General features: G+C 41.4%; 1 protein-coding gene across 1 annotated transcript in view; it reads left to right on the top strand.

The window, feature by feature from the left end:
* Nucleotides 1-18,453, top strand: part of LOC132502799 (transmembrane protein 132B) — a 374,167-nt gene that overhangs the window by 323,933 nt on the left and 31,781 nt on the right. The window contains exon 5 of the mRNA XM_060118978.1: nt 15,359-15,502. Within this exon, the coding sequence (XP_059974961.1) occupies nt 15,359-15,502 (144 nt within the window). The remainder of the gene's footprint in view (nt 1-15,358; nt 15,503-18,453) is intronic.

The following is an 18,453-nucleotide window of genomic DNA, read 5'->3' as shown; positions in this document are numbered from 1 at the left end:
CAGAAAATGTTATATCCTCTTTTAGGACATAGGATGCCTCTTTATCCCATTACTAGTGACTTTATCTTTGATCACGTGGATAATGTGATGTATGCTAGCTTTCGGTACCATAAAGTTACTGTCTTTTCTCTTTGAAATTAATAAGTCTCTTGCACAGAGGTACACTGACACTCTACAAATATCCTCCTTCTTATCATACTTTTAATCACTAGCAGCATCCATAATGATCCCTGCCTGAAACAATTATAGTAGTAAATGGTGGTTGCCAGATGATGGTATTCTAATTTCATCATTCTTTTTTACATTTATTAGTTGGAATTCTACCCTAAGAATGAAGTTTTCTTTCTCCTCTGTTTGTTTGTTTATATCAGTATGGACTCAGAAGCTTATTGCATATTACATATAATATATTATATATTTTATGTTATATTACTAGCACTTACAGTTATTTGTAGTGCTGTAAAGTTGTCCCAGGTTGGCCAGTGGGAGGTCCTTCAAGCTGTCTCCTGGGTCCTTTTGACATCTGTTCGAGCACTTTGTTACCTTCTGGGTCCACAATATATTTTAAGCTCTTTATCTTGTACTTTCTGGCCCTCGGCCCTAGAATCAGCCATTTCTCTAAGGAGCTCTGTTTCCTTTCTTGGAGAATGGTGTTTAGAACTAAAATCTGGGTCTAGGTGTGCTGATTACTAAGGCACCATTGTCTGTATCTAAGCCCTCTCAGCAAACGGAACTAGGAAAAGCACATACATACACACACACACACCTACATTTACACACATATAAACACGCCTACACCCACCTTCCCCCAGGAGTTGCTGGTGTTTCTAATTCGAACTCATGACCACAGAGTGCACTCTTCTTTCCATTTTTAAACTCACTTCTCTAGCAGTGAGAAACCCTGGCTCTCATTAACCAACATATATTGTTTGCTCCATCCTAGAACACACTAAAGTAGTTTTGGAATTGCTAACCCATACTGCTGTGGAAAACAAACCTAAATAGAATTCAATGTGTTTAAAGTTATTTTTATCTTTAGCCTGAGAGTATGTAGTCAAAATAATAAGCTCAAAAGTTACACGCAGACCCACCTCTCAGCTCCTGCGCTGTTGACCGTGCAGCTTCCAGGTGTCCATGCTCTGGTGACACGGGGCCGGGACACACTCTCCTCAGCTCCTTGCCTGGGTGGGCAAGTCAGGCTCTAGGGCCAGCAGAAATCCTCGTTTGAGGGTACCACCAAGTTCCCCGGTCAGAGCGCTGCAGCTGAGTGGAGCGGCTGCTTGAGACTACTGCTCGGGCGCTACAGAAAGCCTTCTTGGAATCTGACATGTTATCACTTTGGGACCAGTGGCCAGCTGCTCCTGACTTGGCCACATGAAGGCTCAAACTGTCCCAGCCTCTGAACTGAAGAGAACCAACACTATTAGAATATCTCTCACCACCATGAATGCAGGGTATTTCAATGAAGAGTATCAGGAGGACATCTACAAATCCCAGACTGGCATGTGCAAGTTCTGAGGAATGGGAATAACCCAATGTGACCTTTGGAGACAGCTGAGACAGCTACAACAGGGTAGTGGCTGAGACCGAACTCATAGCCCATCTTCTCCAGGGTCTTGGTGCTCCGGCCAGCTGTCAGACCTGAGCCTCTGAGGTGGGAGACCCGAGTTCAGGACGTTGTTCCACCAGAGGCCTCGCGGCCCCACATAATATCAAATGGTGAAAACTCTCCCAGAGATCTCCATCTCAATGCTAAGACCCAGCTCCACTCAACGACCAGCAAGTTCCAGTGCTGGACACCCCATGCCAAACAACTAGCAAGACAGGAACACAACCCCACCCATTATCAGAGAGGCTGCACAAAATCATAATAAGTTCACAGACACCCCCAAACACAACACTGGACGTGGTCCTGCCCACCAGAAAGACGAGATCCAGCCTCATCCACCAGAACACAGGCACCAGTCCCCTCCACCAGGAAACCTACACAACCCACTGAACCAGCCTTACCCTCTGGGGGCAGACACCAAAAACAACGGGAACTACAAACCTGCAGCCTGCGAAAAGGAGACCCCAAACACAGTAAGTTAAGAAAAATGAGAAGAGAGAGAAATACACAGCGGATGAAGGAGCAAGGTAAAAACCCACCAGACCAAACAAATGAAGAGGAAATAGGCAGTCTACCTGAAAAAGAATTCAGAGTAATGATAGTAAAGATGATCCAAAATCTTGGAAGTAGAATGGAGAAAATACAAGAAATGTTTAACAATGACCTAGAAGAACTAAAGAGCAAACAAACAATGAAGAACAGCAGAATAAATGAAATAAAAAATTCTCTAGAAGGAATCAATAGCAGAATAACTGAGGCAGAAGAAACGATAAGTGACCTGGAAGATAAAATAGTGGAAATAACTACCAAAGAGCAGAATAAAGAAAAAAGAATGAAAAGAATTGAGGACAGTCTCAGAGGCCTCTGGGACTACATTAAACACACCAACATTCGAATTATAGGGGTCCCAGAGGAAGAAGAGAAAAAGAAAGGGACTGAGAAAATATTTGAGGAGATTATAGTTGAAAAATTCCCTAATATGGGAAAGGAAATAGTCAGTCAAGTGGAGGAAGTGCAGAGAGTCCCATACAGGATAAATCCAAGAAGAAACATGCCAAGACACATATTAATCAAACTATCAAAAATTAAAGAAACAATATTAAAAGCAGCAAGGGAAAAACAACAAGTAACGTACAAGGGAATCCCCATAAAGTTAACAGCTGATCTTTCAGCTGCAGAAACTCTGCAAGCCAGAAGGGAGTGGCAGGACATATTTAAAGTGATGAAAGGGAAAAACCTACAACCAAGATTACTCTACCCAGCAAGGATCTCATTCAGATTTGATGGAGAAATTAAAATCTTTATAGACAAGCAAAAGCTAAGAGAATTCAGCACCACAAAACCAGCTTTACAACAAATGCTAAAGGAACTTCTCTAGGCAGGAAATGCAAGAGAAGGAAAACACCTACAATAACAAACCCAAAACAATTAAGAAAATGGTCATAGGAATATACATATCAATAATTACCTTAAATGTAAATGGATTAAATGCTCCAATCAAAAGACATAGACTGGCTGAATGGATACAAAAACAAGACCCGTATATATGCTGTCTACAAGAGACCCACTTCAGACCTAGGGACACATACAGACTGAAAGTGAGGGGATGGAAAAAGATATTTCATGCAAATGGAAATCAAAAGAAAGCTGCAGTAGAAATTCTCATATCAGACAAAATAGACTTTAAAATAAAGACTATTACAAGAGACAAAGGCCACTCCATAAAGATCAAGGGATCGATCCAAGAAGAAGATATAACAATTGTAAATATTTATGCACCCAACATAGGAGCACCTCAATGCATAAGGCAAATGCTAACAGCCATAAAAGGGGAAATCAACAGTAACACAATCATAGTAGGAGACTTTAACACCCCAGTTTCACCAATAGACAGAGTATCCAAAATGGAAATAAATAAGGAAACACAAGCTTTAAATGACACATTAAGCAAGATGGACTTAATTGATATTTATAGGACATTCCATCCAAAAACAACAGAATACACTTTCTTCTCAAGTGCTCATGGAACATTCTCCAGGATAGATCATATCTTGGGTCACAAATCAAGCCATGGTAAATTTAAGAAAATTGGAATCATCTCAAGTATCTTTTCCAACCACAATGCTATAAGACTAGATATCAATTACAGGAAAAAAAAACTGTAAAAAATACAAACATATGGAGGCTAAACAATACACTACTACATAACCAAGATATCACTGAAGAAATCAAAGAGGAAATCAAAAAATACCTAGAAACAAATGACAATGAAAACACAATGACCCAAAACCTATGGGACACAGCAAAAGCAGTTCTAAGAGGGAAGTTTATAGCAATACAATCCTACCTCAAGAAACAAGAAACGTCCAAATAAAAAACCTAACCTCACACCTAGAGCAACCAGAGAAAGAAGAACAAAAAAACCCCAAAGTTAGTGGAAGGAAAGAAATCATAAAGATCAGAAATAAATGAAAAAGAAATGAAGAAAACGAGAGCAAAGGTCAATAAAAGTAAAAGCTGGTTCTTTGAGAAGATAAACAAAATTGATAAACCATTAGCCAGACTCATCAAGAAAAAAAGTGAGAAGACTCAAATCAATAGACTTAGAGATGGAAAAGGAGAAGTAACAACTGACACTGCAGAAAGACAAAGGATCATGAGAGATTACTACAAGCAACTATATGCCAATACTATGGACAACCTGGAAGAAATGGACAAATTCTTAGAAAAGCACAACCTTCCAAGACTGAAGCAGGAAGAAACAGAAAATATAAACAGACCAATCACAAGCTCTGAAATTGAAATAGTGATTAAAAATCTTCCAACAAAGAAAAGCCCAGGACCAGATGGCTTCACAGGCGAATTCTATCAAACATTTAGAGAAGAGCTAATACCTATCCTTCTCAAACTCTTCCAAAATATAGCAGAGGGAAGAACACTCCCAAACTCATTCTATGAGGCCAGCATCACCCTAATGCCAAAACCAGACAAAGATATCACAAAAAAAGAAAACTACAGGCCAATATCACTGATGAACGTAGATGCAAAAATCCTCAACAAAATACTAGCAAACAGAATCTAACAGCACATTAAAAGGATCATACACCATGATCAAGTGGGGTTTATCCCAGGAATGCAAGGATTCTTCAATATACACAAAGCAATCAATGTGATACACCATATTAACAAATTGAAGGAGAAAAACCATATGATCAACTCAATAGATGCAGAAAAAGCTTTTGACAAAATTCAACACTGATTTATGATAAAAACCCTCCAGAGAGTGGGCATAAAGGGAACTTACCTCAACATAATAAAGGCCATATATGACAAACCCACAGCCAACATCGTTCTCAGTGGTGAAAAACTGAAACCATTTCCTCTAAGATCAGGAACAAGACAAAGTTGCCCACTCTTACCATTATTCAATACAGTTTTGGAAGTTTTAGCCACAGCAGTCAGAGAAGAAAAAGAAGTAAAAGGAATCCAAGTCAAAAAAGAAGTAAAACTGTCTCTGTATGCAGATGACATGATACTATACATAGAGAATCCCAAAGGTGCTACCAGAAAACTACTAGAGCTAACCAATGAATTTGGTAAAGTAGCAGGATACAAAATTAATGCACAGAAATCTCTTGCATTCCTATACACTAACGACAAAAAATCTTAAGGAGAAATTAAGGAAACACTCCCATTTACCATTGCAACAAAAAGAATAAAATATCTAGGGATAAACCTACCTAAGAAGACAAAAGACCTGTATGCAGAAAACTATAAGACACTGATGAAAGAAATTAAAGATGATACAAACAGATGGAGAGATATATCATGTTCTTGGATTGGAAGAATCAATATTGTGAAAATGACTATACTACCCAAAGCAGTCTACAGATTCAGTGCAATCCCTATCAAACTACCAATGACATTTTTCACAGAACTAGAACAAAAAATTTCACAATTTGTGTGGAAACACAAAAGAACACGAATAGCAAAAGCAATATTGAGAAGGAAAAATGGAGCTGGAGGAATCAGGTTCCCTGACTTTCGACTATACTACAAAGCTACTGTAATCAAGACAGTATGGTACTGGCACAAAAAGAGAAATATAGATCAATGGAACGGGATAGAAAGCCCAGAGATAAACTCATGCACATATGGTCAACTTATCTTTGATAAAGGAGACAAGAGTATACAATGGAGAAAAGACAGCCTCTTCAATAAGTGGTGCTGGGAAAACTGGACAACTACATGTAAAAAATGAAATTAGAACACTTCCTAACACCATACACAAAAATAAACTAAAAATGGATTAAAGACCTAAATGTAAGGCTAGACACTACAAAACTCTTAGTGGAAAACATAGGCAGAACACTCTATGACGTAAATCACAGCAAGATCCTTTTGGACCCACCTCCTAGAGAAAGGGAAATAAAAATAAACAAATGGGACCTAGTGAAACTTAAAAGCTTTTGCACAGCAAAGGAAACCATAAACAAGATGAAAAGACAACCCTCAGAATGGGAGAAAATATTTGCAAACTAAGCAACTGACAAACGATTAATCTCCAAAATATACAGGCAGCTCATGCAGCTCAATATCCAAAAAACAAACAATCCAATCCAAAAATGGGCAGAAGACCTAAATAGACATTTCTCCAAAGAAGACATACAGATTGCCAACAAACACGTGAAAGGATTCTCGACATCACTAATCATTAGAGAAATGCAAATCAAAACTACAATGAGGTATCACCTCACACTGGTCAGAATGGCCATCATCAAAAAGTCTACAAACAGGGCTTCCCTGGTGGTGCAGTGGTTGAGAGTCCGCCTGCCGATGCAGGGGACACGGGTTCGTGTCCCAGTCCGGGAAGATCCCACATGCTCTGGAGCAGCTGGGCCCGTGAGCCATGGCCGTTGAGCCTGCGTGTCCGGAGCCTGTGCTCTGCAACGGGAGAGGCCACAACAGTGAGAGGCCCACATACCGCAAAAAAAAAAAAAAAAAAAAAAAAGTCTACAAACAATAAATGCTGGAGAGGGTGTGGAGAAAAGGGAACCCTCTTGCACTGTTGGTGGGAATGTAACTTGATACAGCCACTATGGAGAACAGTATGGAGGTTCCTTAAAAAACTAAAAATTGAGCTACCATACTACCCAGCAATCCCACTACTGGGCATATACCCTGAGAAAACCATAATTCAAAAGAGTCATGTACCACAATGTTCACTGCAGCACTATTTACAATAGCCAGGACATGGAAGCAACCTAAGTGTCTATCAACAGATGAATGGATAAAGAAGAATTGGCACATATATACAGTGGAATATTACTCAGCCATAGAAAGAAGCGAAATTGAGTTATTTGTAGTGAGGTGTATAGACCTAGAGTCTGTCATACAGAGTGAAGTAAGTCAGAAAGAAAAACAAATACCGTATGCTAACACGTATATATGGAATGTAAAAAAAAAAAAACAGGTTCTGAAGAACCTAGCGGTAGGACAGGAATAAAGACGCAGACACGGAGAGTGGACTTGAGGACATGGGGAATGGGAAGGGTGGGATGGGACGAGGTGAGAGAGTGGCATGGACATATATACACTACCAAGTGTAGAATGGATGGCTGGTGGGAAGCAGCTGCACAGAACAGGGAGAGCAGGTCAGTGCTTTGTGACCACCTAGCCGGGTGGGATAGGGAGTGTGGGAGGGAGACGCAAGAGGGAGGAGATATGGGGATATGGGGATATGTATGGCTGATTCACTTTGTTATACAGCAGAAGCTAACACACCATTGTAGAGCAATTATACTCCAATAAAGATGTTGAAAAAAAAAGTTACATGCTACTCCTACATTTTCATAGCTAAAAACTGAAGTTTTCTTTTTCTTTTTGTAAACAGTGAGATGAGAAACTTTATTTAAGAAAGAATTAGATGTTTTTGTAAGTCCATTAAATTTTCTTTGTGATTTACATGAAAATTCTGTTTCAATGTTTGTATATGGATAAGGAAATTTTTTCTTTTAATTGAAGTATAGATGATTTACAATAGTGTGTTAGTTTCAGATATTTAGCAAAGTGATTCAGTTATACATATATATTTTGGGATTCTTTTCCATTATAGGTTATTAAGAGATATTGGTTATAGTTCCTTGTGCTATAGAGTAAATCCTTGTTACTTATCTATTTTATATATAGTGGTGTGCATCTGATAATCCCAAGCTCCTAATTTATCCCTCCCCTCCCCTTTCCCCTTTGGGAACCATAAGTTTGTTTTCTATGTCTGTGAATCTGTTTCTGTTTTGTAAATAAATTCATTTATGTTAATTTTTTAGATTCCACATATAAGTGATATCATATAATATTTATCTTTCTCTGTGTGACTTACTTCACTCATGATAATCTCTAGTCCATCCATGTTGCTGCAAATGGCATTATTTCATTCTTTTTTATGGCTGAGTAAAATTCCATTGTGTATATGTACCACATCTTCTTTATCCATTCATCTGTCAGTGGAAACTTAAGTTGCTTCCATGCCTTGGCTATTGTAAATAGTGCTGCTATGAACATTGGTGTGCATGTGTCTTTCCAAATTGGAGTTGCAATCCCACTCCTGGGCATATATCTGAAAAAGATGAAAACTTATTGAATAAATTGGGACTATTTCCTCTTCCAATTCATGGAAGAATTTCTGAAAATTGGAGACAATTTTTCTTTAAGCATTTTTTAGACTTTACTGGTGAAGCCATGTGGTACTGGACTTTTCTTTGTGGGAAATATTTTGATTTTTACTTCAATCTCTTTGTTATAGGTCTATCAAAATTGGAACTTCTCCTTGAGTCAGTTTTGGTAGTTTGTGTCTCGCTAGGGATTTGTTCTTTTGCATCTCATTTTTAGCATACTATTGCTCTAGTATGCCTCTATAATTTTTTTGTCCATAAGGTTGGTCCCCTCTTTTGTTCCTGATTTTAGAAGCCTGTATTCTGTCTCTCTCTCTCCCTCATCAATTTAACTACAGCTTTGCCCATTTTTAAATCTTTCAAAATAACTTACTCTTGCTTTATTTTTACTGATTATATTGTTTTCTATTCCTTTTATTTATTTCTACTCTTTCTTATTTCTGCTTGGGTTTGGGTTTAGTTTGCTCTTTTTATTTTATTCCTGGTCCCTGAATGTGGAAGTCTAGTTTACTGATTTGAGATGTTTCTTCTTTTATTGCCTAGGCATTTACAGCTATAAATTTCTGTCTAAGTATGACTTTCTCTGCATCTCATAAGTTTTGGTATGTTGTTTTTTTTTTCACTCACCTCAAAGCAGTTTTCTAATTTCTTTTGTGATTTCTAATTTCTTTTGTGATTTCTTCTCTGAGCAATTGGTTGTTTAAAAGGAGGCTTTTACATTTTCACTTGTTTGTGGATTTCCTACATCTCCTCCTCTTATGTCTTTCTACTTTCCTTCCATACTTATTGGAGAAGATACATTTCGGTTGTTGTACTTTTCAACTCCAGAATTTCCATTTGGTTCTTTTTATCATAATTAATCATAATTTATAGCCCTTTACTGGTATTCTCTCTTTGGGGAGACCTCTTTCTCATACTTTCGTTTAGTTCTTTAGACGTGAAATTTTTTTTTTAGTTCTTTGAATGTATTTGAAATAGCTGATTTAAAATCTTTGTCTAGTAGATCCAACAGCTGGGCTTCTTCAAGGACAGTTTCTATTGATAGTTTGTGTCCTGAGGTTGGACCATGCTTTTTTGTTTTCTTGCCTGTCTCCTAAATGTTTGTTGTTGTTGTTGTTGTTGAAAAGTGGACATTTTAAATAATATAAGGTAGCAACTGCAAATTAGATGATGTCCCCTTCCTTGGGTTTGTTTTTGTTGTTGTCTGTAGCAGCAGTGGTAGTAGTTTGTTTGTTTAGTGACTTCTGTGAATGAATTCTGTAAAGTCTCTATTCTTTGTTGCACATGGCCACTGATTCTCTGTTTGGTTAGGTTGGTGGTCAGCCAGTGATTGGACAGAGATTTCCTTAGGCATCTGAAATCAATGCATCCCATACTACCAAGGGTCTCTTTGAGTGTGTTCAGACATGCTTTCAATCCTCAGTCAGGCATTAGACAGTTCTGCCTTAGCTTTCACTTTCTGCTTCCACAGAAATTCAAGGTCAACCAGAGGTGAGAGTTTAGAGCTTTCTCAGGTCTTCCTTGAGTATGAAGGGGTCCTGGGCATGCACACAGCCTTAAGTATAAGCATGGTCTTATAGATTCCCCAGTATTAACCTTTCAAAGCCCCCTGGACATTCCATTCCTCATCTTTTCCTATTAAGCTTTTTGATTAGTCTATTGTTTTTGATTAGTCTGTTGCTAGCTATGAAGTTAACTAATTGCCTGTAGTTGCTTTAAACAAATACCTCTACATAAAAAGCTTTTCACACTGGGTGACTTCAGAGTCAGGTCAGATACAGACATCTTTGCAAGTCTGGAAGTCTGCATCCCTGGAAGATCTTTCCAGGGAAGTGGCAGAAAAATCAAATAATGGCAATTCTTTGGGAATGAGGGTTTGAAAGATCTCCAGCCCTGATCTGCTCTCTGTGGCTGTCAGATTGTGGTATTTTTCTGTGAATGTGAGCTGTTATTTTTCAAAGCTACTACTGAGCTGGAGAGTAGGGAATGGGAGTGAATCAAGTCAAAATGCCACAAAATTCTCTGTTTTTAGCAAGATTCAGCCATTTTTCTTGAATAAATGCTCTCCTGGCTGTGCAAGCCTTTGTTTTATTTCTAGAGTTCTGAAAACTTGATTTTGACTCTTTTTTTTTTTTTGGCCAATTTCCTCATTGCTTTTACAGAGGAGAGAATTTTCAGATGTCCCTACTTTGCCATTTTCACAGATGTCACACTAATGTGCAGCGTTAATGGAAACATCTTCATAAAGGAATATAAATATGCTTTCAAGATGTAAAACCTAGAGCTGGCACAAACAGGAACACAATAAAAGAGTTGTATTTTGATAGATGGTGAATTTTTAGCAGTCTCTGGCACCAGGGTATGATTTAAATGTAATATTTAATATGACCAATTGCTTTCTCACTGTGCCAGAGGCAGGTCGAAACTGCCTTTGGGATTTTTGAGAAGTTGTTGGTGGACACTGGAAACCATTGTTGCAAAAATCTCAGCCACACACTGAAAAAGCTACAGAAGGAAACATGGTCGCAAATGTCTTTGAAATAAAATCAACAAGCTCCGATTGGTTGTGAATTGTTGTTACAAAAAATAAAGTCACCTCCCTTGAAACTCAGTTTGGGAAAATGATTATAATGTCTTCTTTAGAGGCTGTGAGCTTCCTCAGGGCAGAGATTGATGTTTATTTTTGTATTTTCTCTTTCCCTAGAGCCCAGCATGTTGTCTAATCTCATGTGCATTAGTGAAGACCTTCAGTTTCAAGTGACATAAACCCAATTAAAAGTGGCTTAAGTAAAACAGTTTATTTTATATCTCTAAATTTCCAAAGATAACACAGATGTAACTGGGTTCAGGAACCCAGAAATCTTTCCTGGGAATCTGTCTTTCTCCTACCGTTGTGTCTGATTTCTTTTGTTTGGGTTTCACTTGAATCAGTCTTTGTCGACATGGAGATGGAATACCTTGATGGACCACAATTTGGTTAATCTGCTCATTTGTGAAGGCTGATTTGGTGGCCTGGGTCAGTGCCATCCAAGCCACATTCATTGATAGCAGAGTGGGATGATACCCAAAGGAAAAAATGAAATGTCATTTCAAAAAAAGGAAGGATGGGTGGATGTTCAGTATCCATGGATGTGCATCAAGCAAAATTAATGCCTGTCTATTACACACAGAAAACACCCATACTGATTTTTCCAATTATATCATGAGTTGAATTTAGCAATCGGTTCTAGAATCGTGATTCTGTCTCTGTTCTTCGTACACACTGTGATTATTCCACACCATTATCCCACCTTTGGTAGGTTCTCATCTCAGCTTCTGCACTGCTTCCTGCTTCCTGTCCTCGCTGTACAGCTTACATGTAAAAGTACATAAATTTCATCTCCCTGGTGACAATGGGATCCTCAGGAACATGGACTATATTTATACTCTTTTGGACATATCTCCTTGAGATTCCATCTAGAGGGAAAGAAATATGTAAAAGAACAGCCAACAACTTATTTTTTCATCTCTCTTAGATTGGGTTGGCATTGTTTTCAAATATTCATTACAAAGCTGATGTTTCCTATTGACAAATAGGTACTATTTACACCTTTAATATCAATGAAAAACAATCTAATAACTGGGAACAATACTAGTAATTACTTTAGGAGCGTTGTTGAGAAAAGTCAATGAGCAATTAATTACATGTAAAGTACACAGAACTCTCCTCCTCCTCCTCCTCCTCTGCCGCCTTCTCCTTCTCCTTCTTCTTCTCCTTCTTCTTCTTCTTCTTCCTCATCCTCCTCTTCTTCTTCTTCTTCTTCTTCTTCCAATTCTCCTTCTCCTTCTTCTTCTTCTCCTTCTTCTTCTTCTCCTTCTTCTTCCAATTCTCCTTCTCCTTCTTCTTCTTCTCCCTCCTCCTCCTCCTCTTCTTCTTCTTCTCCCTCGTCCTCCTCCTCTTCTTCTTCTTCTACTTCTTCTTCTCCTTCTCCTTCTCCTTCTTCTTCTCCTTCTTCTTCTTCTTCTTCTTCTTCTTCTTCTTTTTTCTTTCTTCTTCCAATTCTCCTTCTCCTTCTTCTTCTTCTTCTCCTTCCTTGTCCTCCTCTTCTTCTTCCTCCTTCTTCTTCTCCTTCTTCTTCTTCTCCTTCTTCTTCCTCTTCCTCCTCCTCTTCTTCTCCTTCTTCTTCCTTGTCCTCCTCCTCTTCTTCTTCTTCTTCTTCCAATTCTCCTTCTTCTTCTCCTTCTTCTCCTTCTTCTTCTTCTTCTTCTTCTTCTTCTTCTTCTTCTTCTTCTTCTTCTTCTTCTTCTTCTTCTTCTCCTTCTTCTTCTCCTTCTTCTCCTTCTTCTTCTCCTTCTTCTTCCTCTTCCTCCTCCTCTTCTTCTCCTTCTTCTTCTTCCTCGTCCTCCTCCTCTTCTTCTTCTTCTTCTTACAATTCTCCTTCTTCTCCTCCTCCTCCTCCTCCTTCTTCTTCTTCTCCTTCTTCTTCTTCTCCTTCTTCTTCCTCTTCCTCCTCCTCTTCTTCTTCTTCTTACAATTCTCCTTCTTCTTCTTCTTCTTCTTCTTCTTCTTCTTCTTCTTCTTCTTCTTCTTCTTCTTCTTCTTCCTCGTCCTCCTCTTCTTCCTCCTCCTTCTCTTCTTCTTCTTCTTCTCCTCCTTCTTCTTCTTCCTCGTCCTCTTCATCCTCCTCCTCCTCCTCTTCTTCTTCTTCTTCTCCTTCTTCTTCTCCTTCTTCCTCTTCCTCCTCCTCTTCCTCTTCTTCTTCTTCTTCTTCTCCTTCTCCTTCTTCTTCTTCTTCTTCTTCTTCTTCTTCTTCTTCTTCTTCTTCTGCTTCTTCCTCTTCCTCCTCCCCTTCTTCTTCTTCTTCCTTCTCCTTCTCCTTCTCCTCCTTCTTCTTCAACCACATCTCTGACCCTTTTTCACATTTGGGGTGGAGCATGAGGGGCTGATTTAGAACATTGAATGTGGGACCCGCTTAGTGCATGAGCTGAGAGTAGGGGCTCCCAGGAGTGAAAGGAGCACTTGAAATGATGATCTGTTTGGTCCATTCTGGTGGAGCCAATTGCTGAGTGTTTGGTGAATCTCACTGCTGAGCTGAGTTGCCCAGTGTCCACCAGCTTCTCTAGTTGACTTCTTCTCTTCAGACAAGTGTGGAAGTAGCATCTCCACCACAGTCCCTTTGTGAACCCACTCAGTGGTTCTCTAATTCATTCGTGAAGCACATCTGTTACAGCATCCACTGTAATATCTGTATTTATTGAGTTCTTGTGGCTCGTTATGTGCCATCTCTGTTCTAAATCTGGTACATAGATTGACCCACTATATCCTCATAAGGTCACCATACAGTAGGTACTTTTATTATCCCTGGATTTCAGATCAGGGAACCCTGGCACACGGGGAAGTATCTTGCAGCAGATGCTGTTAATGGATTATAAAGAGCCATTTACAAACCCCTCCTCCATGACCATCTCCACTATCAAAGCCCACTTCCCCAGCCTCCTTTACAGGTGGGCTGGCCGTGTGACAAGCTTTGGACTTCCTGATGAAGAGGAGCCGGTGCAGCAGGTGACCCCTCCCCCCTCAGCCTTCTTCCCGCTTAGACAGTGGATGGAGATGGCTGGTGTGATAGATGCCATCTTGCTATGTTGAGGGAGTGGCCAGGAGAGCTGCAGAGAAGTAGTAGCCCTCCCCTCACTGAGTCACTGGACCAGAGCCAGCAGACACATAGCTCCAGAATTCTGGTTATGAGTGAAGCGTATAAACCTGTGTAGGGTTATTTCACTTGAGTCAGATTTTCTGTAACTGCAGATCCACATGATCCTCGCCGAATCAGAGGCTGAGCCAGTTTCAAACACAGTCCAGTTCCAGAACCCCTGCATGCTCTCTTCTGCACTGCTTCTCCCATGCCAGATACTGTGCCAGGTTCTCCGGGTGCAGTGGAGGTCAGAGCAATGATGGCTTTGACCCTTGGGGAGTTTACAATCTCATGAGCAGTCAGAGATTAAAACATAAACACAAAATAAATATATAGTGACCACTTGTGGTTCTTACCATGCAGGACAGACTAGGTGCTGTGAGAAATAAGAATGCAGTGCTAACACACACTGTGGGTAGGCAGAGAAGCCCTGTTTCTCCAAAGAAGTGGACATTTATGCTGAGATCTGAAGGATGGAAGGAACAGGGAGACATGTTTTCAGTCGAGAGCTCTGCATATGAAAGAGCAGAAGGCATGAATGAGATTCACTGTTGGAAGAACAGAAAAGACCTCTGTTTGAGGCTTGACAGTGATGAGGGCAGCAGGAAGGGGCAAGAAGGAGCTAGAGAGGTGGGCGAGGGTTAGGTCTCTCCACGTCAGCCAGCTTGGACTTCATCTCTGAGAACCCTAGGGTGTTTTCAAAGAGTTTTAATCTAGGCGAGAAATCATCTGAATTATATTGAAACAAAAAAGATGATCTTCCAGCTGCTGTGAAGAGAGTGGACACAAGGAGGCCAGTTAGGGGCCGTCATGGTTGTCCAAGTGGGGGGATTCTCCCTCCGTGGAGGAATTGGTCCTGGGGATGACAAGAATTTGACCGATGGGAGATAACTTCGGAAGATAAAACCTACAGAACTTTGAAGGATGTCAGAGGAGGAGAGAAATTAACATGATGTCAGTTTCACAATCGCTAGCGCAGGGATTGTGGACCAGGGATTGTGATTTCCCAGGCTTGGCTGTGAAGTCCTGGGGAGGGGGGGAGCTTGGAGGTTTGTGGGTAGAGGGCGCTGGTGGTCAGCTCAGGAGTGCGGAGGCTTATAACCTGCAGCTAGTTCTCTTCTCTTCTGTGTGCTGCTGTCTTTCCTAATTTGAAACCAAAACGAAGGCTGTGTTACTATGTGAATAAGCCCTGAAAATAGGCCGTCGTTTACCAAATGAACCTCGAGCTAAGATTTGGCAAATATCGAAAAGAGCTCCTGCGCTGTGTGCACGGGGTGTCTGTAGGGCACAGACAGTTTTGTAAATTGAAGAACAACAACTTAGGTCGGAGGTAGCCTGCTGGTGACCCCTCCCGGGGCTCACGGGCGTGCCTGTGGCTGACACGCGCCCTCTTTTCTCCCGCGCAGGACACGGAGGTTCTGAACACGGCCATTCTCACCGGAAAGGTTGTTTCGGTTCCTGTCAAGGTCGTGGCCGTTCAAGAGGATGGTTCGGTGGTGGACGTGTCGGAGGCTGTGGAATGCAGGTCTGCGGATGAAGACGTCGTCAAGGTACCGCGGGCTTTACCTCCAGATTCCCAGGCGTTCGGTCCTTTCCCTCCCCTTCTGTCCCGGGGCTGCCCTGAGCATCCCAGGCTCGAAGGGCTGAGACCGGGATGAGGAAGCTGAGGACGGAGGGAGTGATGCCCGGGACTCGCCTGGAATCAGAGGAGGCTGCACGCGCCGTGCTGCTTCCTTCCCCCGGTCTTAATCGTGAGCGGAAACAATTCTCTTCCCCTTCTTTTGCGCATAGGACAATACTTCCTGAATTTTAGCCAGCTACCTGCCATCTTCGCAATTTTTGCCAACTTCCTGTGCCAAATAATATAATTTACTCATTATATTTTCTTTAAATGCCTCACTTTTCAATCTTAAATATCTTAAATGTCTCATTAGAAGACAATAAAATCCATGAGCTTGATGTACTAATTTTTTCTTAATACACATGAAAATAAACGACTATTAACTTTTTTAAAAGTCCATCTATGTGCCCCCTAACTTCACTTGGGTGCCAGTGGGACACAGCTCACAGTCTGGGGAAATCTGGCCATGGCACATTTCTGCTGCATTCTCCATCCTAATTAGCTGGATTTAGGACTCCATATTCAGCCAGGAACCAGCCCATGATGTTTTCTCATATCTTTGCAGGGGTCTGTTTGAAACAGTGAATTTAGAGTTTCTGCCCGTTTTTTCTTGGTGCCCTGATTGGCAGTTTCCTCTTGCAGCAGAGACCCTGAGAGAAAGACTTACATCTTTAGAATGATCCTTTCTCTTTAAGCTGCTAAGGGAGCTCCCAGGTCCTATGTCTTCATTCATTTTAGAAAAACACTGTAATGCTGAGTTCTGCCTTCTTTCTGCTCTGCTGGCTCCTGTTCAGAGGTGAAATGAAACTTGGTATCCGTCTGAAGAACTTTGTGGTGGACAGAAAATCCTGAAGGGTTTTCCCTGTGGTGGAAAAGATCTGGAAGGGATTCCTTCCTTCTTACAGTGACCTGCAGGAGGCTGTGCCTTAAGCCGGAGATGGTTTTGATAAGGAAGAATTGATGTGTCTGTGAGGCCTAATTTAAAAAAAAATTAATCCTTAGGAAACCCCAATTTGGCATAGCCTGCTTTCTGGGTGGAATGCTAATTCTCCCCTCGAGACAGAAGGTGGACTGGCTTCAGAGTACACACAGCCTTGCCCTGGGGCTCCTGGCAGGCCTCGGATTCTGTGGGCAGGTTTGATTAAACAAATCTAAAGCCTTTGATATTCTGAGTCTAGAAAGATCTGAGCCAAGTCATACAAACTCATCTGCACAGAATGAAAAATATTGATTCATTGCCCTTGGTTGCCTTTGAAAATGCATGTTATTTACCATCCCCCTGTCATTCCAGGAGGGAGACATTGGTGTGGCCCACGGAGGTGGCATCTGTGTGATTATGCCATCCTGGGCTCAAACAGATGGCTCAGCTCTCTAGACCCCTCAGCCTTGTTCCAACCCGAGAGCCTGGCGTGGAGCCGCCCAGGGCGGGACCTCCACTGTCCTGCCTGGAGAGCTCTACCCACAGAGGCAAAAGCCCAAGTTCATGGGTCCCATTGCTGCCGTGTACTTGGTTGTCTTCCCTTCGCAGAAATATACTAAAAGTATCCTCCCGTGAGCCCGAAAGAGAAACTGCTTTGGAGGACAGTAGTTTCTGGCTCAGCGGTCGCGTTCGTGGCCTCATGAAGCTGGGGCTCTCTTCTAGCGAACGGTGGCCTGATCTTAGCAAACGAGAGCCTGCAGACCCCCAAGTGCAGAGCTGCTGTAAGACGTTTCTAGGGGACCCCAGGCTCTGTTGCAGACCCCGGCGCCTGGGTCAATTGAGGGGGATTCACTAAATGGCTGTGATGCATTTGTCATGGCTTTCGTGTCAATATTTGTCATAAATTTTGTCATAACGTTAAGATGTACAGCGTCGTCCTCAGAGCTGTCCGCTGGCCTGGGCGTCACCCCAGGGGCACCTAAACACATGGATGCTCATTAGCACCCCAGGGAGAGACCCCCTTGGTCTGTGGATTTGTCACCCGGTCACTTCCTCACGGTGCAGGAAACGCTGTGTGATTCCCCAGGGAGAGTCTTGCGGGTTTTACCAAAGATCATCATGTGATGGAAATTCTGAGCGTTGGGATTGTGACTTAGGTAAGGGACAAAGTATAAATTTAAGACAGTGTAAATTGTAGTGATACACAAATTGGCTTCTTTGACTTGGGACCGTATGACATCAGAGGGAATAAATCTGAGGACATAAAGGATTTTGAAGGGCTGGAACCTTGGCAAGATTGGAAGCGCTCTGTGTCACATTTTAAGTGGACAACTACTTCTATGTTAAAAAAAAACATACATAGAAGATGCATATTAATTGCATGTGTGTGTGTGCAAGAAACCTTGGCAGTTTTGTTCACAGTGAGATCTGATGAACCAGCTGTGTTTTTTAATTGAAGTATAGTGGATTTACAATATTGTATTAGTTTCAGGTGTACAACATGGCGATTCCATATTTTTACAGCTTATACTCCATTGAAAGTTGTTACAAGATCATGGCTCTAATTCCCTGTGGAACCACCTGTCTGAAGCGGCTGCCACAGGCTGATATGATTTTTGTTGGCATTAATGGGTGCATGAACCCAGAACAGAGGTCACAGGTAGGCAGACTGCAGGCTGCATCTGGTTCAGAGGAGTGTGTGTGTGTGTATTTAATTTGCTGCCATCCTGTAAAAATTGGCAAATCACATAGAAATCTGGATTTCCAGCTTCTGAAATTCACAAGGTCGAGTAGCCCTGGGCCCACACTGCTTCCTGTAACCCTCAACCCGGAAGTGACCAGAGGACGCCCCTGTGCGTAAGGCTGATGCATCCAGATCACCGCAGTCTCCACCCTTTCCTCTTGCCTCCCACATGGAGGTGGAGGGACATTTGTGATTTCTCGTCACACTTGTGCTGCTG

The sequence above is a fragment of the Mesoplodon densirostris genome, chromosome 15 (genome assembly GCF_025265405.1).
Source record: "Mesoplodon densirostris isolate mMesDen1 chromosome 15, mMesDen1 primary haplotype, whole genome shotgun sequence".
Classification (NCBI taxonomy): Eukaryota; Metazoa; Chordata; class Mammalia; order Artiodactyla; family Ziphiidae; genus Mesoplodon; species Mesoplodon densirostris.
This window is presented reverse-complemented; position numbering and strand designations above follow the sequence as displayed.